This window comes from Hippoglossus stenolepis, chromosome 1 (genome assembly GCF_022539355.2).
Source record: "Hippoglossus stenolepis isolate QCI-W04-F060 chromosome 1, HSTE1.2, whole genome shotgun sequence".
NCBI lineage: Eukaryota > Metazoa > Chordata > Actinopteri > Pleuronectiformes > Pleuronectidae > Hippoglossus > Hippoglossus stenolepis.
Window position 1 is genome coordinate 25,046,393 of NC_061483.1, and position 25,236 is coordinate 25,071,628.

The following is a 25,236-nucleotide window of genomic DNA, read 5'->3' on the forward strand; positions in this document are numbered from 1 at the left end:
GACAGTGGGTCATACATTTACCTTTCAGGGATTTAGCTGATGCTCTTAATGCAAAGTGACTTAAAATTAGGTCAAGAGCCCAATATGCTTTAATTCGAAAATTACAAACAATAGATTAAATTAAGATTAAAAACAGTCAGTGAAAAAGAGGAGTGCTAATTTACTACATTTAAAACTGAAGTTTTAAAAATGGAGAACCTTACACGACAGAAAAAGGCACCAGGGAATGGAGAATGTCACACAATAGACGATACACAGCAACTAAAATGGCACTTGCAGGGTGGCATCAGTGTCGGCGTGTTTCACATCCATTTCTTCCCTCAAATCAAGTATCTTGTTTTCCATTAGGCCCCTTTGCAATCGTATCTTTTACTGTGTAGCTTATGCAACACTGCTGCAGACCTTCACTGGAAGTGAGCTCAGGGCTATTGTACTGCTGTAGGGCTCCTCTGGGGGCTGTAATGTATTTCATACCATCCATCACAGGGATGTGGGGGCCAGGAAACATTGTTTTAAGAGCACACACAGGACACAGATGGAGAAGTAAGACAGGCAGATATGCAGAGTAGCACAAGTTTGGGAAATTTGTAGATCACAGGAGATTTGCATGTGGGAACAGCTTAACAAAGTCCCCACAAATACACAAGTGAGTGGGAAAAAAGCCAACATAGTCATTACTTAGACATTATGTAAAATGTAAGTTAATTTCATTTTTAATTGGATTTTTTTTTTTTATAAAATAGGATCTCAAGGTGCCATTTCTTGAATAATAAAATCCTACCTACGTCCCACCTACATCAAGTTTAAAAATGTATATCCCTAGTACTGCTTTAATAATTAATAGATCAATATTAAGTATTAGCTTTGAATATTAATTCATTGATAAAACTGCATAATTTCAAAATTTGTTCTAATTCATAGTTTCTTTACACCATTGCCCTTTGCAGCCTTCCATTTTTGCTTAAATATCTTTTTATATCATTGCATAGTTCATATTATTCGTTTTTAAAATGTCATAAAAGAGTTTCAGCCATATTACACTTTTTGTGTGCAATGTCAATGTGTATGCAACAGCTTGTGTTTTAACTCTCTAGTCCCTTATCCATTCTGTAGTGATGTGTTATTCTTAAATATGCACATTTCCCAAAAAGTTGTCTAACTGCCCTGTCGGTTTTTCACAGTGTAAGCACATGTTTTCTATAGAAGACAGAACAAGATGCATGGATGAACTGGATAGCCAGTGATATTTTTACCCTGACCGATGACCTCGCTAGAAGCATGAGGCCTGCACTTGTTGTAGTCGTCCCTGCTCAGTTACTTATGAGGATGGTGATTAAGAATCTCCCAGCTCTGCAGCTTAGACTCTCAAATCCCTGTACAGTATGGTCGTAATTATAGATAGACAGCACAGTGGCAATCCTAGGCTAGAGCAGGGCTAAATGACAGAGGAAATAACAGGGAGGCTATGCGGATTGGGGGTTGGGATGAAGAGACAGAAAGAGGAAAAGAGACAAAGACCAACAAAAACACAAAGTAAAAAACAGTCTCAAGATTTGAATCTGTTCTATAACACACCCACACAGAAAAACATCAGGGAAACTACTTTTTCCTTTTGTTTTGAAGGAAGAGAAGGGCATAACCATTTAGATGGGCTTGCTGCCTAAACGCTGTAATTTGCCAGACGACGGGTGGAGTTTGCCAAAGGCAAAGATAATCTCAGGCCTCAAAAAATCAACACAGTGACCATAAAATCTTTGATCACAAATTCAGGGAAGGATGTGTCCAATAAGAACAGTCGCAGTCTGACTCGGGGCAATGATTAGAAAGCAGTGGTTGGAATCTCTGTATCATTTGGGTTCCCACCCTTTCCTGAGAGTAGAGGCCCTTTGCTACCAGTTCTATCTGATTATCTTTCTGTTTGGTTGGAGAGCTTGGTCAGCTCCAGCCCACTGACAAGGTGCTTTCAAAGGGAAATGACAGAGCGTGGCCTTGTTTCTACATAAGCTGGTCAATGCCTCCCTTAACTTCCTTTTAGTCACCCTGGCACCCCGTCTGCCCTTGTCTCCTGTGGTTTCCACGTCTGCCCTCTTCATTCTTCACGCTCTCTTTGCTCCCTTTTCACACATAGAGACACGCGACTGTCACTCCCTTGTCTGCCGTCCGTCGGCGCTGCCCTATCAAAAAGGTTGGCCCCCACTTATTTGGAGATCATTAATCATCCCGTGTTGGACAGGAGGCCCCTTAATCCAGCCCCTCCTCCCCCTGGACTCACCAAACAGGCCACAGCACGGGCCTCCGCCCCTATCCCCCATGGTGTTATCAAGTTTCAGTGGTTGTAACTGTAGCACAATAAACAGAGGGGGAAGGAGAATGGGGTGGGGGCAAAGGAGGAGCAAAAGGACAGAGACAAAATGCAATTTCCCAACTACAATTTATTGGTGCATTCTATGTAAAACATGCTTCTCGGTTCTTGACAACTACATCCATCTTGAGACTTGCATTTGTAATTAGTCCGATTAGAGAAACTAGTTGAAAATCGTTTCTCACATAAGTGCAGATAAAAAGTATTATATTTGTGTAACAACTGTCAGACAAAGCAGAAGGTCAAAAGGTTGCTCTAGAATGAAAATCATTTTAGCTGCTATACAGCACTATCTAAAATGTTGCTCACAATGGCCAGTGTTTTTATTGTTAAACCAACCAGCTGCTGCCATTTTCCAGAAGTTGTGGGGTGTTAACTAAAGGAAAAGGGGGCCGTATCAAAGAGCCAGAGAATGTTCCTATTGTGGTGTGGTGTTTGTACAGAGGGCCCGCCTGTTACGAGGGCCAGTGTGACGCTGACCGGGGAGTAATATAATGCATACATGGATCCCCCAGAGCCCATTCATGGTGTAATTGGTGTGGACAGAGCTCTTGGTCTCGGGGTTACAGTTAGTGAACTTCCTCTCATGTCCTGCTGGGAGGCCACTCTTCCCACACCACAATACAACCAAAAATATAACCTGGCAATGTATATTTCTTTGATTTAATAAAAGAAAATACATTTCACATGGCTAAATTAAACTTAGTGATTGACTTTCACAACTAAGACTGTAGATCAGACAAACCCTAGAAACTCCCATTTGCTATACGGCCCCTGGAAACATCACTGGCTGCCTCAATTAAGCTTGACAGGAACAAACAGTGCAGAGCCACTGACTGTGGAGATAAGGAAAAATAACATCTTAATTATGCTCATTACCATCTCCCCTCCTGTGTCTCCCTCCAAATCACACGTTCCCAGGCCCCATCAAGAGCACACGACTTAATGACAGAGACAAGTCCGGCTTACCCCTTTATTACTATTAACAGAGCTAAATCTCGTACATGAGGATTTCCCCCTAAAATAACTCTTAAGCAGCGATACACCATGGGGTCCCTCTTAAGCTGAATCTACACCACCGGTTAAGAGTGTCACACTGGGATGGATCTAGCCTGTGCTGTCTGTGACGTGTGAGGCTCTAGCTGGGGCACGAGGAGCTAAAACCCTCGTCTCTACCCGCTGTTCCTCCCTCCCTGTTTGACTGGTGATTTCACTGAACAGGAGTCTCTCTCTCTCTCTCTCTGCCTCTGTCCATCACAGCCTGTGGCCATTAATCATCTCAAGTGGACAGCGCTGACAGGCAGTTGGCTGCATCACTCTTATTTTCTTCCTCTTTTTTTGTCTTTATAGCACACCCGTAGCTCCCGCAGCCTCACTTGGCCCCCTCTCCTGGATTACCTCTTCACAAGCCCACCTCCTGCCCTGAACCCCCATTCCAAATGAGAAAGTGGCCGGGTGTCAAACCAAAACAAACAATCACCCATCTGCTCAATCGAAATCTTTGAGGTGGTTAATGGCGTCGAGCCAGTATCAAAGCTTTTCTTTGTGCTCCCAGTGGGGGTGAAACAGCAAAACCTGTAATGGATATGATGAACAGTAATGTTGGTGTGACTCATGAAGGCTAATATTCTCCACCCGCACTCTTCCAACACGAGCAGCCAGAGTGCATTTACATTACATTTACATGTCAGGTCATTAGCTAACTCCAGTTGAATAAGGCTGAGCTCCCTCGGAAAATAACACACAACAAATAAGGGTGAAAATTATTCTGAGCATCCAATGATCTTATATGATAAGGGAGTAGTAAACAAAAAAAAAGAGCCAAGGAGGGAATGTAAAAGAGGGTCTGTATGCGTGTCTTCTGCCATTTTTGTAATGCACAGCCCATCAATGGGCCCCTTTACTCACAGAAAGGATTTAGGGCAGCTGCTAAAATTCCTCAACCATTAACACACACACACACACACACGTACACACACATTAGCATGCACACACACACACGTGCCTGTTTTGAAGAGCACAGGCAGGAAATGGGAATCCCTTGTAAGTTTTCCTTCCGCTGTTGATTTCCTCTCAAGGCCTAGAGGCCCCACGACGAGGTGGGAAAAGCACTTCACCATTTGTCTCTCTGTCCACAGACTCCACTGGTTTTCACTTAACCTGACAATCGACTTCACAAAATGAGCTAATACTTTCCCCATATATATCTTAATGAATATATCTTCCCATATCGCCACCTTTAATTCAGCTATCTTAGAAATCCCACATAATAGTCGCACTAAATTAAAAAGGCTTCCTATAGCCTACTTCATTTAAATAGAGGGTAATAATTTTGTCCTTACATCTATGATGTGAATCGGAGGGAGGGGTAAACACGCAGTAATTAGAGGGTGCCAGCATGAAGAGTTAGCCAGGCTTGCTCTTCATCTCACATACTCAAGCACTCAAACAGCAAATAGGGAATCCTGCCAAGCAATTTGTTCCCTGTGATTAAGACTAGAGTTTGAGAGAGCACAGAGGTTAGCCAAGTGCCTCTCGTCTCGAGGAGGGGTGAAAAAAATTGGTAGAGAGTGGGTGAAATGATATCCTACCCACCTTTACAATAGTAGCATCAGGCCTCTAATGTCAGGAATAATGTTACAGTCACATCCTGCTTCCATATCTGAAGCCCCAGGGCTGTTTATTCTTCACCTTTCCAGGTATATCTTTTGAGAATGTCTTTTTATTTTATGGTACCCTTCAATTTCTCCAAAAAAACTCAAATAACTAAAATTAAAACTACTAGCATTTCTCACCATATGCTTTTCCTTTGCCTAAAACCTGTCTATTATGGATGAGCATGCAATGTTATTTGTTAAACTGCTGTTGAGCACTGACCCTTGCACTCCCTCACTACTGGTCACTGGTTCTAATGATGATACAGGAACTTGATCCATGCAAGTCGCTTCCAGTTGCACTTACTGTGAGTCACACTGGAAATGTAATTCAGCTAAACAAGTTAAAATTAACATAAATGACGACAGCTCTAATGATCAAAATCGAATACTGTAGTTAAAGGTCAACCAGCGTTTTGTTATTGTTGTCATTGCTTCAAGTTGGGACAGTTTTACAAACTAATTCGTCATTTTTTGATTTTTAAGTTTAAAAAAAATCAGTGAAGTAATTCATTTCATGTGTTCTTGGTCAAGGTGCAACAATGACACAATGATAAAAAACACAGGCTTCTTTTTATAATTTAGTATCAACCTATTTTTTTGCCATTTTAAGTAAATGCAAATGTAGTGAAAACAAAGTGACGCGGTGCGGTGTAATCAGCCAGTTATCTCCTGTCAGGTGGCATTTTAGTCAGCTTGATGGATTTCTCTGTCTGACCAGCGTGAGTAAAGGGTCAGCCAACTGCTCCCAGCGTCTGCCACTGGACAGAGATGCTAACAGGGCCCTGACAGATCCTGTCCCTCCCTCTCGCTCTCTGCCAAAGCTTAATTCATCACCCAGCAAACAAGACCTGCAGGTGCTGGGACCGGCTAGACGATCTGAAGCTGATGCTGCTGCTCTCGTGGATATGAGTTTAACAACATATATATACAAACATGAACCCACACATGCACGTCACATGCACACAGAGCCCTATAAATAAATATATGTACCACACCATCATCTGTCACATTCTGACAAAACAAACTATGCATCACTTACACATTCACATACATACCATATCACCCATCATAACGTGACAAAACATAGTGAGCCACACACCTACACACACACACACGCACACACCATCATTACTCATCATAGCCTGTGACAAAACATAATGAAGTATGAACCACATTCACGCACAGACTATCATCACATGTCATACACTGTAAAAAAGGATTTTGGAGGGTGGTAAAAACAATCCATGCACATCGTTTAAAAAGTGTTTTAGTCAAAAGTGAAATATATAATTATGGGTTAATTCTACCTACACTACTCATTTGTTAACAGTAACAATTGCTACATAATACATTGTATTACTACATACCCTCTCTATTTTCTCCCCGTCCCCTCAGGCCCTCTCCTCCTTGGTCTTCGACCTAAAATTATTCACTGGTTCTCAGGACATCTGTTGTTACCAGTTCAAACAATGCCATATCATTACCTGTCTATCCTGTCCATCGACAACCTGTAGGTGTTGGACATGTCTGTTTGCAACTTTCGGGTATGTAGGTTTTCAGAGGAAAAGATAATACATGGACTTTTTTTTACAGAGACTTTTTCTGCAGCTTGATACAGCAAAGCTGCTCAAGGTATTTCACAGCCTCAAAAGCTATACAATAAACTGTTTGCACTAAAGTTCTGGCACAGACTGATGTTTCCCTCTTCATTCAAAAATACTTTTTCGTCCATATAATTTCAGGAACTGGCTGTGACTGATCTTTGTTTTGTTGGCACTGATTGATCACATCAATCTTTGGAATTTTGTGGCATTTAGTTTTTTGAAAAACATATATTTTTTTATTTGATCGATCTAAAATACCCCACATGGTTGCAGAAACTATAGAACAATTTTAGCTGTTAATGGCATGAGGACTGTGTTGACTGTTAGGGGGCAGGGCCCCTGAAATCCACATTTACCCTCTTTATTTGTTGATGATTTGGTTGATTCAAAGTTGTTGACATGATCAATACCAGCTGTTGTGTCTAAAAACAAGTTTTTGAATAAATCTCCCTTTCCTGAATAAGTAATGGTTAGCTAGTCATATTGATTCATTATTAATAATAAAAACAATTGCCTAAGAAAAAATTAGGTAAACTTAACTTATTTCTGTTAGTGTTTCATAGCTGTTGCATTTAGGTACTTTTTACTCAAAATATGAAATGAAATCTACCCAAACAAACTGAGTGCAAATTGTTACCTTCGATTTATTGGGTAAATTCTATAGGTTGTTTTTTTACAGTGGCGTACCAAAGCATTATGTGAAGTATGCAGCACTGTAATAACATTGTGATTCATCGTGGGAGGTATTGCTCAAGCCACGTAACTTGCTTGGCAACAGATTTGTTTGATAAAGCCTAAGTGCTTGAGCTGCCCTGGTCAGAGAGGTCTTGTGGGCAGTGTCAAAGCAGCACGCGGTCAGCTGAGCCTCCACAGCTGTTGGCCAACTAAATAAGTTAGACCACTGTCATATCCTCTTGGCTCTGATACTGCACAACCACAGGATCAGCGGAGGCAGATCTCACCTGCTGACCTCTTAAGGCCTTTACTCTGGGGAGGGGAATTAGTAAAGGATTTCTTAGGCAGTGAGAGTTACAGCATGTTTTTTGAGTTGATCAGTGACACAGCACACACCAACAACCATGGAACGATCACAGACATTTAAAAGACCAAAGACACAAAGGAATTTGTACTTTCATCTTTGCTCAGTTTTCATGGGTAATTGTATTGCCATATAAACCAGTTGTGTTGCAGACCTAAACCATTCAATCTATAGTGAAATCCCAGATGCCTTGTAAAATATAACAACCCCCCGCTCTTGCTGACACAGGAAATGACTCTTAACAAATGGAAGTCATGTGGTCATTTGCTTTTTCCACACACAGAGGGTGAGAGATTTACTCCAACTGATATATCTCTGGCAACTGTTACATACCCGCACTGCAATTCATATTGCAAATGATCATCAGCATGATTTTAAACACCTTACATGCTCCAAGAGACAAGGAAAAAAAAGTATTTATTTTGGAAAAAATATAGAATTTTTGAAATTATGTTAAGTCTGAAAACATAGAGCAACCCCAGATGTTTCCATTAGGAACTCACTGACAAACATTTTCCACAAAACTCTTAAGATTTAGAGGGTCTTTTGGAAACTCTCTTTAAACCCAACAGAAAATCAACATAAGGTGTATGCCAAACAGCTGGGTGGAATATAAGGAAAACAAATCTTTGATATGGAGAAGGTGGCATGCAGTGCTGCTTAAAATGATGTGGATTTCTTGGCTCTCTTGCTTACCTCTTTTCTGCATAAAGGTGAAGAGATCATCCAAAAACTCCTTCCTTTTGGGGTCACTGTCCAACTCATACAACTGCAAGAGAAAATAGACTATTACTTATTACTGCCTCGATGCACCATTCAGTCCAGTGTTCAACATGATACACTGTCCCCAAAAGTGGAGCGCAATGCAGTGGAGTGCATTGTGCAGTTTATCTTCATTTTTCACAAGTACCCTTCCCTGTATAGTACTAGCCGTCAACTCCAAAGTGCAAAGTAAAGAAAAATATTTGATTGGAAAATGTACATCAGACATATATTTATTGTTTGATCAGATTAGCAGTTGCTTGAAAACAGTGGTCTATTGCGTTTTTTCTTCTCTGTAATGTTCATTGAAGTAGAAATAGTTCTTTCCTCTCACACATGTACAGAACATAGTGTACACGCATGTCAATGGCCAGCTGACCGTTGGCTGTTATCGTTGTGGTGTGCTGAAGTGCAACTTAACAGAGGAGGTGAGGCGACACATTCGTCAGTCTCATGGAGATATATTTAGAGCTCTATGTGTTGAGATTGTTTCAAAGGTTAATTTGTTTACAATTTCCACTACGTCAACTTTCATAAAAATGAATGTTTCTATTATATAACTGGTGGAAAGGTGTCTTTTTTTGGTAGTCTCATGACTGAAGCCATTCAGTGGTCACATTTTCCAAGTGCTCACCTTTGCAAAGTCTCTGGAGGCCTCTCCTCTCCCTCTGCTGCTGTCGGCCTCATCCGCCCAACCTGCACTGCCATTCTACAACAAAAAAGAGATACAACATGGATATGGTCAGTAAATAAACACGTATAGAGAGGATGAAGTTGGTAGTGGGCTCTCGTCATTATCTACATGTCTTTGAAAAATACGACATTCATAATAAGGACAGGCAATGAGGAGAGAAAGCGTTTGACATGCAACAAGTTCCCTAGCTGCTACTGACTGGGGACGTTCCACTGGTTGCACTACGGGTACAGTGGAAACCGCTTAGTGTTCACAGATATAATTATCAAACGTTTATATAGATCAAAAAGCTTGGGACAGAATCGTTACTATACAAATGCTGTTTAAATAATTTGGTTACAGTGATCAAGTAATCCACTTACAGTGTTGATTTGTGGGGTTTTCATAGGAATCATTGGACTGTAAAATGTTATTTTTTACTGTTTTTACCAACTCTGTTGCAATTGTCTAAGTTTACAAATCTGTTGTTTCTACTCAGTCTGAGTTTATACATGTGTCCAACAATACCGTTTGTGTGTGAGTGTGTGTGTCCGAGTGTGTATTTGTTTGTGTCAGCGTGCAAGGGAGAGAGAGAGAGAGAGAGAAAGAGAGAGAGAGAGAGAGAGAGAGAGAGAGAGAGAGAGAGAGAGAGAGAGAGAGAGAGAGCAGGACAGGCAAATTAATAAATATGCTGAATAAAGATTTGACTCATTAAGAAAAGTATTGATCATTATGTGATGATCAGTGTTGAAATTGTGGCGTCATTTTAAAATAATCAACGTTAAACTGTAGCGGGTCAGAGTTGTCAGCTGAGTCAGTGTCAGTGTGTGGGTCTGTGTGTCTGAGAGAGAGAGAGAGAGGTGAGCAGCGGAGTAAGTGTGTGTGTGTGTTAGTGTATGTGCGTGCATATGGGAGTGCACAATGTTGCCTTCCCTCAAGTTTTGGGACTGTCATATAGAAGCTATGCGTTTATAGTGATCAACTTGATCACTATAAACTGTACAGTTTCCACTGTAGTTGCAAATGTATTATATTTGAGACTGGATTTTGAAGCCCTTCCTTTATAATTAAGTGTTTTCATTTGCAAAGATCCCATCAGCTGACACTGACAGTAGCTCAGAAACTTAATTCTGGGCTGAGCAACTTAAGACTATTTGCTTGTTACCACAACTGCCAACATACTGCAACACAAACACATGAAAACTAATATATACTCAGACTCAGAGAATGTATTATTCCAGGGGTTGGAGGAGCAACCTCTGGAGTTATTGTGCCCCTGAGCTCCCGTTTACCCTCCCCCTTCATCCTCAAACATCTCCATTTGACCTAAACCATCTGCATCTGGCCCTCCCTGCCCCCACCCATGTCTTCCGACCCAGCTGGATGCAAGGGCCCCCCATCCTTCAATCTTAACGCAGCTGTGATGGGTGGCCAAGTTCATGGAGTGTAGCTGGCTGTCAGGAGGGGCCAGGGGAGGGTAGGCTGGTCAGTAGCCCGGGTGCATACACACACACATGAGCAAAGGCTGATCATGGCCGTGTGCATGTTTGTGAGTGCAGGGGGGTGGGGCAATGGCCCCACAAGACGGGAAGGAAGGAAAATAGGGGCAGAAAGGGGTGCACGGTATGTGCCGAACAGGAATGTCTCCTAAAGACAAAACCTATAAAAGCATCAGGAATCAAAACAAGATCCGTTTGGCGGGGGATGTTAATGGCTGCAGCCCAGGGTCTAGTTTCAACCAGGAGCCCATTGGTCAGTGGCAATTACATGGACTGAAACAAGAGCTAGGGGGCAAAGGTTGTCAAGGCCCCTGAGAGCAAGTCATTTTCACTCTCTCACTCTCTGTACGTGTAGCGTTTGTCAACATTCATACTCCCCAAACAAATACTCATCAGCCATCGACTTGCAAACCAACAGCAAATGGTGTGTTTGCAGGTTAAGACTGTGTGCCCACCTTGAAATACTGTCATGCATGAAGATGGATGTTATTTTATAAGGTGAACCTGTAGATTCACATTATCAATGTTTTCTTCTATCGCTATGAAAACATAAACTACAAAATGCTATGTGTCCAGTATGGAAAAACTAATACTTCTTTTTTATTTAACCCCACTCTGCTATCCTCTAAAAAGAAATTGCTTTGACTTTTCAGCTGATAGCTCGTGTTGAAAATGAAGGTACTCATTCCTTATCAAAAATAAATGTCGCTGTCAACTTACATTATCTATAGTATGTCACAGAGATTACGACAGGATCATCATGTGAAGGTAAATATACAGTATGGTACATTTGGAGGACTTATAGACCTTTGCACACAATTTGACCACCTCTGTTAACCTTTAACCATTATAAATGATTATAGCACAAGATAATTCAGTTTGAAGCCATGTATAATCTCAAATGCTTGCTGTTGCATGAAAAAAAAAGTTTGCATTTGGCACCTTTTATAAGTGCTGGATGTTCCCTTTTCAATGGGCCAGAGGTTGACAATCTGTTATCTTACTGCCAGTAATCAAACAAGGAGCCATAGAGCTGCATGGGAAACACCATCACCATTGTTAGCAAGTTTATGTGCTTTGCTAATGTTGCACTTAGGTGTTATTCCAGTGGTGTGTACAGAATATCAAAAGATCTATGTGAGAAAGTGTCTCATCTGATAAACCCCCCCAAAACTCTAATCTATCTATAACTATTTTTAACAACATAATGACCTGCGGAATCTATTGTGAAGATATTTAATGTTGAATAGATTCTTCAACAGATGCTCTTATCCAAAGAGAATGACTACAAACCTTCCAGCACTAACTTACACTACAGCTTACCAGTTGAGAATCTGAACTTCAAAAGAAAAGGCACTGGGAGCTGGGTTACTGGCCTTGGATTTGTTAGGGGAACACAAATGTGTTTATATACAAGCCAAACTCACGCGCACACACAGACAGACACACACACACACACCTCCCTGAGGGACACTCTGTATTATGGGAGGGCAGGGGTCAAGGTGTTCCTGACATCCACAAAGAACAAAGGTCTAAAGTGACAGAACACTGTCCAGTCAGTGGCAGACTTTGGCTCACCGCTCCATCCCCACCTCTGCTTTAAATACAGTTTCTGAGGTACCGGTCATACATGAGATTTGGTGCAAGTTTGGGACCATTTGTGTCATATTGTCAAGCTAATGAAAACCACTGATCTTCCAAAGATGTGAAGGAATATTGATTATGTTGAGTGTAGGTGGAGTGTATTTTGACAGTAGCCATATTTTTCTTCATGGTGTGGTCATTGTCGTTACAGGGGCCAAAACTTTGACGCTTGTTCATAGCAGTTCCAAAGTTCTGTCACACGATGCAACAAATGTCTATTATAGCATTAACATCTGAGAAGTTACTTTAAAATGTGGTTGTTCCCAAAAGATGTGAGATATAAAGACGCTGTATCTGTCATTTGTCACGAGGCAAAACAGTTAAACTGCATCTATAGAAAACCTGCCTGCTTCTCGAGTTGGTTCAAAAAAAGCACAGTAATTGGAAGATGGAAGCCGTTTATCAAGAATAGACATGTTGGCTCTTGAATTGGGACCTTGGTCAGCTGAGGAATGTTAACACTATGTTGTTTTTGTCAAGTTAGAGTGGATTCTGATGTTTTGGGACCACTCCTTATGATCAGTCACCTCAGCCCCTTCATCACATCCAGCACTCCACCCAGAAATTACTTGTTGAAAAAAAAAAAAAAAGACATTCCCACACCCTTCTTACATTCACGACAGAGACTTAAAAGGCTTGGCTTGCCACAAGAGAGTCATAATTAAATGATATAAAATGACGGTTGTGTCTCTTAATGGTTATAAACAAAGTGCCTGTATTTCTTCTGTCTAGATTTCTTTTTACATTTAAACAGTCATAAAGTGAGACATCTGAGAATGTATGTTTGCAACCTAAAATTTCCAAAAGGCCAAATGAAATTACAATATTACACATGTCTGTGGGTTTATGCCTGTGCATGATAGTGTGTGTGTGTGTGTGTGTGTGTGTGTGTGTGTGTGTGTGTGTGTGTGTGTGTGTGTGTGTGTGTGTGTGTGTGTGTGTGTGTGTGCGTGTGCGTGTGCGTGTGGGCTGGGAGGTGGATGCACAGAAGTATTCATATATTTAAGCAGCCACTGTTTCCTATCTGTCTCTCTCTCATGCTGTTAGCAGGTTTACTGGCCAGGCGGTGGGTGGCCTAATCACATTATGGCCATACGTGACTGACTGGCGCAGCGCCAAATCAGGGATAAGTATACGGTGCACCTTTTTTTTTTTTCTTAATTCAGATGAGCAGCACTTAGCAACACCATGTCTCTCTGTTAGTCCTCATACTAAAACACTGTATTTTGAGTGCAACAGGGTTGAAAAAGGACAACCCCTCGTCTACAGCAAGTTCACATTCTTTGCATAACCTTGCATCGGACAAACCTCGCAACACACTCCTACTTGAATGTTGATGCATAGCCTGGGGGTAATTCTACGCAGCCATTATAGAAAGATGTCTGGAGTAGAGCCACCATTTTAGTGAGGCCAGGCATGCCGGAACAAGAAGGGTTAATGGCTGCTGCTTGGGGAGTGGGGGATGGATGGCATTGATTGTTCAGGATGTTGACAGCACTTCTCCAATTTGATAGTGGAGCTGTTATTAGATGAAGGGGCTTGTTCTTAATAAAAGCATCACACGAATTAGCCTTTAGTCTTCAAGTAGGAGATTGGGTGGGTTTAAATAGCTGCCGGTGAGCAGAGGAAAAACTCCCCTTGTTGGTCTCACTTTGGTAATAATCTCAAAATAATAACAACAGGAGAAAAACTGAATCAAGTGAATTTCCACACATGCTTTAAAAAAGGTCAGAAGCCTGTTCCAAATTATGTAGGTAGAGCTAAACTCATGTGTCATACTATACTTAACAAGCTTATGACTGACCAATGGAATGGCAGAAAACCAACTGGCCCCCATAGATCATCTGAAATGTAAAGTAGACCAGTTGTTTTGCAGCCTGTTGGTGTGATCCCACAGAATAAACACGCCCTGAAGAAGAGAGACACATGTCCCTGCCATATTAGTGCCCTGTTAGGCTCAGCCATGACGCTAACCCCTGTGCTCCCACTTTGAGATACTGTCATGGCACTCTGTCCCGCCCTGCACAGCTCCACTCTGCTGACCAAGTCCCCTGGGCCACAGCCATTGAACAGTGGGCCCAAATCAATAGCCCTGGATATGCAAACATAGGGAAGTCCCCAGCCCCCTCCGGACGCAATCTCACAGCACACGTCAATACTCATCATCCTCAGTCATCTAGCACAACGCCAGGGACACTGAGATGAGGGCAGTATGACTGCTCCCAGGGTGACCTAACCCCTAACTTCCAACAGGACACCCTAACTTTGACTAACACTGTGAAGGGTTCCATGGGAAACCCTCATCCAATTGCAAAACCAAACAGTGTAAACACTTACAGCCACACCTATCCTTGATAAATGCACATACAAGCAAAATCCCTATAGCAACGCCAGGCAGTAAATCAAGGGTGACCAAATGTTGCAGTGCTCTCAGTGCAAACTCTGCCAAGCACACAGAAACGAGGTTGGCTTAAGTGAAATTCACCAACATTCCTGTACACCAGTAACAGGACCTCACAATAACAGGAGAGCCCCTCTCATCCCACAGGTACTCTTAACATCTCATTCCTGGACTAGTATTTTTTTGCCAAATTGCTGCCTGTCAAAACAGTTCAGGGAGGGAAATCTTTTAAACAGACACAGCAGCAGTAATTTAATCACAATCAAGGTCGCCAGCAGAAATCTGGATCACAGCCAACAACTGTGATGAATGGCAAATAGTCAGAAAAGAGCCAACATGCTTCTTTAATAGTTCAACAATTGCTTATTTTATACATTTGAATAAAAACATTTTATTAAAAGTATTCAAGACTGAGGCTCGGCTTTTTCTAAAATGTAATTAAAATACACTGTAGTGACAGATAATAGATATAAATGTGTTTTTGTACACCTGTTTGCTAAGAGAAGAGTAGTAGAAATGCTTCCTAATCTACTAGAAAACAAGAGCCCTGATGCCTTTAGCGTAAATCCATCTGCGAAATAGCCTTCGTGCTCTCACAGAAAGTGAATCTGCTTCCTCTCAGCATGCTTGTAAAAACGAGCATTGTGGGGGGCAGCAATCTTTAATCCAAATCAAATAATTGGGGCCTTGATCCCTCTGCGGGACTCCAGGAATCATTTATAGTGCCTCTTGCCACAGGGAGGGGGCAGTGGGTAAGGGGCGGGTGTGTTGGGAGTTGGGCTGAGCGGATGGCGTCCTTTATCTGCTAACTACTGTAAAGGATCTCATGGTGAGCCGGCCATACGCTACCGCCAACAAAAGCTCCAGCTAATCGTGATTCCATGTGCAACGAGAGGGAAGTAAATCTCACTGCCACACTGGAACATATGGTGGAGGTTGTACTTCCGAACAGATCACTAGTTATTCTCTGCTTTCATTATGAATTATTATGTAGCATAAAAAAGGTCACATATCACATGAGAGCAAGTCGGCAGCAGAGAACAGGACCCAGGGGCATGCCTGTCTCTGAATGTCCGGTCATGTTTGTAGCTGGAAGAGGATTCTGGCTCTTGGGGGAAACATACAAAGTGGCTGGGACAAGGGGGCTAAATGTCCAAGAGCACAGCATGTTGCTACCTGCCCCAGCCTCAGCCGTGCTGCACTTCTAAACAGGCCACTGAAAAACAGGCCTCCAGGCATGACCACCCCTCCCTCCATTAATCACTCCAATTACAAAGCTGAAAAAGAGAAACAGAAAAAAGAGAGGGGTGGGGTGTCACAGGTAAAAAGAAGAGAGGCAGGCAGACAGTCAAACAGAAGAATAATTGAGTGACGAGGATCAACGCACTTTTTCGTCTCATCTAATTTTTCTACTTTACACGCAGAGAGTTAGAGAGTAGACAACGAGAAAGTAGAGCTTGAACGACAAAACACCTTTGGGGCTGATAAGGATATTTTCTTATCTTGTCATCAATGAATATATAAGGTCGAGCCCATAACACATTGAATATCTGAAAAATCAAAGATATTTTCCCATAAATCTTGATTAGGGAATATTTAATATATAGAGTATCACCATGTGAGTGTGATACTGTAAATGGTAAAAAAAAAAGCATCTTTTCTTCTCTTTGATTGAGATAGGATTTTTATGTATTTTGTACTGTAAAATAAGACACATACACCAATGCTTGTGACTGTCTGTGACTGGCCAATAGACCATTATATCAAGTCCGGCTCTCTGAGAAAGAACTATGTCTGAAAGAAAGAGGTGGATCTGTATATTTAGTTGCTGGGTAAACATGTCTCTTGGTGACTAGCAAGTCTGGTTTGCCAAATAAACTGACTGCATTTGTTCAGCTCCAGCCCTTTCACCAAGACACCACATTCCACAGGCAGAGGCCCCATCCCCCATTACATTACTAGCTGGCCCCTTTCGCTCACACAAAAACGTTTATAGGCTGGTGTGGCCAGAAGTTCACACTCATTGGTTCAAAGACCCTTTCACAAGCAGAGCAAACATTTTAGTGAATTACATCTGTGCCACCACATACAGTACTCCATACGTTAACCCTTTCAGGCCCCACAAGAATCTAGATTCTCCAACTAAACTATGCCCAGACTTGCATGAGGCCCCCTTGGTGCCCCCTCACATATAATTTGATTTGAAGTTATTAGTTTTGCTCTGTGGAGTGTACAATGACAAGGTTTTCTCCAATATGCAAAGTTCTTATTATTTCACTAAAACAGAGTATATAATCAATGCAGCTTTGAGCGAGAAGCTATACTGCTGCATACAGGTCAGAGCAGCTATTAACTGTTGGGTTAAAAGCTTTGGCTAAAAATACCTTGCATATCTCACATCTTTCAAAGAGCAAACATCCACTTCACCCTCATGCTAATGGCAGCTGGAGACATCACACAGACCTGATAGCCCTTTATATACATTCTCATTATACTGACAGCGTCGGGAACTTGATACATTCACAATCAACAAAAAACCTTCACTGCTATTAAGACACATCACATCTAATTACATATGAAATGACTGAGGTCACCACGCCTGCAGTCAGATGGGTAAATTACTTCTTTTTCTGGCGTATGGCAGAGGGGCAGAGAGGTATGAGAATGTCTATAAACCAGTCCCATTACTCTCAGTGTCTCCTCCATCAGAGAAGTTAGTGTTATGACTATCTCTCTGAATCTACAGTATCAAATGTTCAAACCATAAGCGCAATTCACAGCTTTCTGTAGTGTCTAATCGATAGGGAGCGATTTCTCCATTCAGCGCCAGAGGTATCTGTTTCCTCTCAGCTAGCGTTAAGTGTGCAGGGGCATTCCACCTCTGACAGGCCAGTACCCCCCTGGGACCCGAGCTTGGATGGTGCAGCTCGTCACGCATCTGGAGCTCATCTCCAGGGGCCGAAAGGCTACTACATCTCTACTGGACATGCAAAAAAAGAAGAAATTCCCAAAAACTTGGACTGAGCAACCAGACTCATGATTAGTGTGGGAATTATTGAGCCAAAATAAAACAGGTCGTGTGTCATTTCACTGTCATGACTGGGGCAGTTATGCAAACATCATGCAGCCACTATTAGCCAACAGCTATCAGGTTGCCTGCTTTAAAATGTAAGCCAATGTGCAATAGTAATCTTAAACTTCTTTAATCATTCGTCATACACTTTTTGAATGGTGTGAAAATGAGAACACAGTTATTTGTAACTCAACACTGTACATGTATGCAACTAGAAAAGTATTTATATGGACAATTAATGAAGCTTGCATCACATTGGAAGCCACTGGCAGCCATTAGCTAAGCTAACAAGCTTGAATCCACTGCACAACACTACACAAAGTGTAAGTGATAACAGTGTTAAACATTCATATGTTCTTGAACTGGATATAACTATCAGTAATTGTCTTTCAGACATGATAGTTTCAGTTAGCAGGGAGCATAAAATAAATTGTTGTAAGAAAAAAGCCTTAGCCTGCAAATGTCTTCACCCCTCCAAAATTTGTTTAATGTGTTGATCTTTTATTTCAAAATATGAGCAAGGTCAAGAGGGAATTTGGAAAGAAGATTTTTTTTTGGAGGTGGATTACATTTAAATACTGAAAGGGAGCAACACCAAAAGAAGTGACAGCCAGTGAACTGATTATGTCCAACACCTTTTATTTTGAGATCATGTCTTATGGAAAACCACTTGGGACTCTGCATCACACGCTCTGTTGCTCATGTTGAACCGTGTTGCTTTTAGCTGCAGAAAAAAAATGCTGATCCAACATTGCAAATTGTTGGATTATATATTATTGATCACAGAATCCTTCTCAGAGATTAACCAATCATCAGTTAATTATTAACACATACCAACATATGTATATCTTAGTTTACAAAGTTAACAATCAGATATTACAATACATAATCCAGGTATTCCTTTCAGCATAATCCTGTTTAAGGAGAAACTATATTTGGCAGACAAATTACTACACTTGATAGATTTTATAGAGAGCTGCGAGATACAAAATGCCATTGAATCTTATTATTCTATGTTCTAGTCCATTCAATAAAAGGACATGCCCGAGGTGCTGTATATATGATCAGATTAGATAAAATTGATGATTGATGAGTCATGAATGATTCTCATATAGGGACATTGTGTTGTTGTAGACGTAGGGAATATTATATAGATAACAGAGCAAACAGGCTGTACTGAATGTAATAAAACAGATAGGCAGATGCATGTATACTGAGAATAGTTAAACCAATAAATGCAAAGACAGACAGAGTTAAAAATGATTTACATATTAACAGAGTTTAGCACAGTACATGATTTACATTCTCTCATGCCAATAGAAATTTAATGTAGCTCCAATGTTCCACTGAAAAAATTACTTTTATCCACGCTATAATGGAAGCTCTTTTTTGGCTATCAAATTTTTTATCTAGTTAGTTTGAATGATCGACTAAGACCAATTTTGTCATCAAATGTATGAGATCCTGTTCCAATTTTGTGTTAATCATTTTATACTTGTTGCGATCAGTTTTGATCCAAAACATCTGATCACAAATTCTCTCTGTGCTGAAAGCATGGAGCTTCCTCAGGTTTTCTAATCACATTTATTTAGGGCAGGAAAACCTGAGATGTCTTTGTTTGACCAGATGGCTGGCTAATCAAGGCCGGCTCTGCTGGGGGTTGGGACATCCCACCAAATCTACCACAAACATTATTGGACCAAGTTCCACATTAATATGCTGATATCTGTTCAGAATATAGTGACTTTGTGACCCGATACGTGTAATGTAAAATTCAGACAAAAAGAATCACAATCAGTACCTGCTTTAAACTTACACCTCTGCAAATTATATTATATATATGTTGTTGTTGTTGTTGTAAAAACAAACAAAATCCAACCCTCATCACACGAAAGCATAGAGTAACAGTTCTGATAACCTTAATAATCAACAGTATATAGTTCTTAAAATAAACTACATTCAGTTCAGTCAAAGCTGTTAATAATTCAGTTCTCTGTGCCACTCTTTAATCATTTACTAACGTGACTTTTGAAATTATCGACTGCAGTTGACATGGTCCATAGTTCTATTCACAGTGTGATTGTCTATTAACCGGATTAGCTACAGGTCAGAGAACTGATGTGGCTTTTTTGTCATACAAGTGATGAATCCAACAATGTGTGTGCGAATGACACCCATTGAAATATCCATCGAACACAGGTTACACTTTCATTTCAAACTGTCAAATACTTTACCTCTATAAAGCTGAATGCATAAACTAATAATTGAGTTAAGATGAAAAACAGTGTGATGCATGTCTTCCTTTTTTCATAAAAACACACAGCAACTTGCATGAATGAATAAATGAAGCTGTCAGTAAACTGGAACAACATTTAAGATAACTAGCCAGAGCCTTTGACAGACATGTCTTACTGTTAGTTTCTTGTGATGATTGTGATTCAGGAAGTGAGCAGCTATGGGGGTTGCACAGCCCTAAATGTTGAATGTAAATGTTGGAAGCTGAGCTGAGAACACATTGCTTTTAGTGTAATGTGACGTTTCCTGGGCCGCAGCCAAGAAATTTTTTTTCTTTCTTCCTCCTCTGCTGGTGGTTCCCCTCTTACAAGCGAAACATTACGCTCAGCTTGTGTTTGAAGACTTGGCAGACAACCGAGCCACATGCTATTATAAACTACATGGGATTTTGGCAGGTAGCACAGTGACTGTGCAGATTTGAAAAGCAGGCAAGTCATAGAGAAAGAAAAGCCTCGTGCGTCTCTCTCACCTCCTACTCCTCCGTGTGGCATTGTGCCAGGTCCCAGTCAGCTGCTGTGTTTACCCAAGGGCCTTGACACAGTGGCCCAGTTAGCACCTACAGGCCCCTGACACCAGCCTGGACCTCAGCCAAACCAACTGCAGAAGACAGCCAAGAAAGCCACTAACAATAGGCTACTCTCACTCTTCACGTCCACACCTCCTCAGCGTATGGCCTTTTCTACAAGGAGCGAAGCCAGAGGCCAGAACCCAAAGAGACAATTCATTTTTTCAACTGAATTGTTTTCGTTGGAGAAGGCTGTGGCTGAAACGCATACACACAATTGCTGACTTTGCTTTAGGTCCCTGATAAACTCTACCATCTAATTGGTCTTTAGATTGGGCAAGTCCGGCCATTTTCAATTGATCAGTATCACCAGCATTGGCAAGGCCATTTTGCACCTCATGAAAACAGTACAGCCTTTATAAAAAAAAATTGTTGTGATCTCCATCTGTCATGAAATTCCCAAAACAGCAAATAATTAATTAGTCTTCTTCATAAGAGTACAGCTCTTGGATTATGTGTTAATGGTGTTTAAAACGTTGGCTTCTGTTGCAAAATGAAAAGATGTACACTCAACAAGGCCTTGAAAAGAGTAGGATTTAATTTCCATTTAAAAAATACAAACAGTGTATTGTTATAGAACAAGAAATGATATGAAGCTCAAGTCAGTGGTGGTGACAGTATTCCAATACCTTAAAAGATTATATTGTGAAATATTTGTGCTAGACAAAATGCACTGTGATAGTTGTCATGTTCATGTTGATCATAAAATCCTTTTTTAAAATAAAAAGTACAGGGGACGGCTGAGGGGGTAGAGAAGGTTGGTGGTTCGATCCCAGTCTTCCCCATCTGCATGCCGTAGTGTCCTTGGGCAAGACACAGAACCCCGAATTGCCCCTCATAGAAAAAGTGCTGCCCACAGATGCACAGTATGAATGTGTGTGTGAATGGGTGAATGGCAATAGACTGTACTGTAAAGCACTTTGAGTGGTCATCATGACTAGAAAAGCGATATATAAATATAGACCATTTAATTAATTTTGGCATCAGTGGTGTGAATATGGACAAGTTAAATATACAGTATATAAGAGACCATGTATGGTACAAGGACAATGGGACCTCACATACTGTGCCAGGGGTCACTGCAGCACACAGTAGTCACATGACATTACAGAATTATATACTGTACATGTACACTGTATGTATCACTATATGCAGTAAGCCTATATAAAACTCAAGGAGACTTTGCTGAACAGTGTCATATGACCTTGGGTCTATTTCCCTGCAGCTGGCAAAGGCGTTGGTGGATGTCTTTGTTTCATTTGGCTATTCCCCTCTCCTCTGTTTGCCTTCATTAAAGAGCAGGTGTTGAGATATGCTGGGTGGGAGTGGTTGTAAAGGAGGAATGGAACCAGCAATGATGTGGGGAGGGGGACTTGTGGTTTCACTACCAACTGATCAAATTACAACAGGCATCAGTAGCTCAGTTTCCATTAGAAGCAAGGAAGTCAATCCTCCAGGGTCGATTTGAAAAAAAAGTGTGACAACTCTAATGGACATGCCCCATTTGCATTTAAATGTGAGAACTTTTGCCTTTCAATTCAATTAAATGGAGAGGAGAATTGTAGCCCTCAGTGACAATGCGCATGAGGGGTCATACAAAAAGTCATTTGCATTATGTTGCAGGAGCGATTACTTCAGTTGTAACGCAGACACTCACACAAAGACAGGAAGACCTTGTACTCCAAACAGGTACACATGGTCAAAGCAGAAGGAAATGGATCTGTTGAAAGGAGCATGACATGTTCCTTCCTCTTGTGAAGATGTTTCTGCTAATCGGGGGACTGGTGCATGTAAAGTGGGATCTGAAGAGAAGTATGGAACACTCACACCTGAGTGCACTGGACTTCGCAGTTCCTCCAGATTTTCTCGGGAGGAGATGCATGTCTGAATGAAAATGTCAGAGTGAGACACTCCACAGTTTCTACGGACTTTATCCACCTGGCCTCCTAGTATAATGTCTGTAGAGATCCAGGAGAAGTCAATGTGTGAACCCAGCAGGGGATCCCCCGCTGGATTCACCGGGAGGGAGTGGGGGGTTGGATGAACCTTCTAACACACTACAGATGCAAAAATGGAAAAAAATGAAAAAAACGAAAACAAATGTCTCCCGGTGAAAACGTGGTGTCATACACGTAGAAGAGACCAACAACAATGTAAAGTTAACGGGGTCGAGGGGCTGCAAACAAAATTACATGATCTCTGCAGCAGAGTTAATACGTCACTTCCTGCCTCTGTCTGCTGCACCCCTCGCCTGAATAACGGAGGATTTTTTTCTGTGAACGCGTCTGTTCAGAGAACCTTCCACTGTGTTGTGCATGTGTGAAAGGCAAACCCTGGGTACATTTTCTGGATTTTACCGCAAAGTACAGCAGCTTTAAAGAGCTACATGTGGAGTAGGGAAAGCCAAACCATGAGAGAAGTATGAATGTCTTTTCTAAATTAATAAAATCTGGACAAGTAAAAATGTTAAGGTGGTATCAGAAGCCCCCTTTCCCACTGGTAAAAAAAAACCTTAACAAGAGAGTTTCTCAAGTTTTTCATTTGTGATGTCAAACATTCCAATTTTTAGGATGTGTATCCACGTTTGAAAAAATATGCATAAAAGAGGTATAAGACATGGCGTATAAGTCTCATCCACTCAAACAGGCAAAATGCCATAAAAATGCGTTGAGATGAAAATATATAGCTCTTTAGCAGTGTGGCACAAACACTTTGAAATGCAAGATGCTAAATGTTTTCAAACCACAGGACCACAGAGCTCCACTTGAGAGAAGCTTGGTCCAAGTATTCTCCATCTAAGATGCTTTTTGTGGTTTATATTTCAACCCAGAGTATCACTGTGTGGTGAAAATGTAACCATTAGAGTAAACCATTTCTCATTTTGATGAACCCCGTAAGGATCCAGCACAATTAATCCAAGGGTAAAAAACCTGACAATCTAAATCATGAAGTCTGGTTTGTCGATCGCGGAATCATCACCACAGACTGTAGTTCACACTGTTTGACCAGGCCGTGATGTGGCAGAGGTGAGGGGACTGGTCCCACCAAGAGAAGCCTCCTCCCGTCTGCCAGCAGCAGATGTGCCCTTTGGGGCTCAGACAAATAAAAAAGTGTCTCTGCTTACACCAGTGGGCCCTCCCATCCAGCTCCTCCCATTCAGACCCTTTGGCTTTTTTCTTTTACAACCACTGCGACACTGAGTGAAATGAATTGAAAGATCACCAATCAGGGTCCCAACTACAACACGGACACGCACACCCACCCACCCACCTACCCCCATCAAACCCCCTGTCTCTTGCTGGGAGCCCCCGGTGGGAATGTTCACTGTTTGAAGAGTTAACTCTTTAATTCCGTCTGGAATGTTTCCTCTGGGTGGGGCAGTGTAGTAGTGTTGAGCCAGACCACTAACCCCTCTTACACAGCATCTCCTCCTCCTCCCTCTCCCTCCCCCTTCATCTCCCTACTAAATTCAATACCTCTATTTCTGGGCAGGGGAAATCTTCCACACATGGCTGTTAAGTGCGGGTCAGCACAAAATGAAGCTTGTTCTATACGAGGATTGTTACACCTTCGATAAACTGACATTTGGAAGAGAAAAACTTTCAAAAAACACTTGGGTGCAAAAATTCTCACCAGTAGGATTTGGAGGCCAAATGCAGCAAAATTACCCAGATTTTCAAATGACTGCATTCTACATAGTGATTAGGATATACAGACTTTGAATGTTTCAGGAAAAAAATTGTGTTGCTATTTATAATACAACAGACAATTTTAATTAAGTTAAATGTTCCCATGTTGCCTATACTAGAGCTCTACTGGAAACTGGAAGTGAAAAATATAATTGCACAACTCTAATTGTGTAGCACGCCATTCATTTTCCACCCTGACACAAATTCAACCATAGCCATAGCAGTCGGGCCACATTAAGCAGAGTAACATCAATCAGAAAAATGCCATTAAAAAGGGCAATCCAGATCTGAAAGCCCAGTCGCCTCCATCCAACCCGACCATCCGAGGTCGGCTGTTAATGAGGCAAAGCAAGCTTCACACAGCACCGAACTACAAACATAAACTGAGAAGTCCCAGAGGAATGCACCGTATAAATGAATATGTAAACACTGCAGCTCACCTCAGTGTGTAAAAAACTCTGGACTACCAAAACATACCATAAAAACAGTGTTTTGAAACTTTTGCATTTAATAGGAGGATATGCCAAAATAAAATTGTTTCTAACATAAAGAGCTTTTATTTCTTATTTAATTATTTTTAACTTAACACATTGCAACTTTTACATTAAAAGGTGTGTATACGTATACCTCTTTCACACCAAAATTAGTGGGTATGTGCAGTTAAAAACAAACCTTACCCAAGGCCAGTACAGTAGTACTAGCCTCTCTACTTTTTTCCCCCTGGTGCATTAAATTTGAACACACCAAAACTGCTCTCTCACCTTGCTGGACTGCCAAATTAGTGCGTTCACTCAAGTGGCACGTTTCCATCGCTGCCAATCAGAGCCGGAGCTGATTAAAACCCATGTCTACAGCAGAGTCATTTGACCTTGGAGTGAATACCAATTGTATCCATTCGCTTTGCAGACAAAGCCAGATGCTAGTGGGTGTTTGTGTTTTTGACCGGTGAGAAAGGGGTTGTATGTACGATATT

At 41.4% G+C, this 25,236-nt stretch overlaps 1 protein-coding gene across 2 annotated transcripts in view; it reads right to left on the minus strand.

Annotated features, from left to right (window-relative positions):
• The window catches only part of LOC118104555 (AT-rich interactive domain-containing protein 3B), a 50,347-nt gene that overhangs the window by 17,492 nt on the left and 7,619 nt on the right, over positions 1–25,236 (minus strand). For both annotated transcript variants that reach the window (XM_035151521.2, XM_035151528.2), the window contains exons 3-4: positions 9,059–9,133; positions 8,359–8,431 (exon numbers count right to left, since the gene is read on the minus strand). In XM_035151521.2, coding sequence (XP_035007412.1) covers positions 8,359–8,431; positions 9,059–9,133 — 148 coding nt within the window. The remainder of the gene's footprint in view (positions 1–8,358; positions 8,432–9,058; positions 9,134–25,236) is intronic.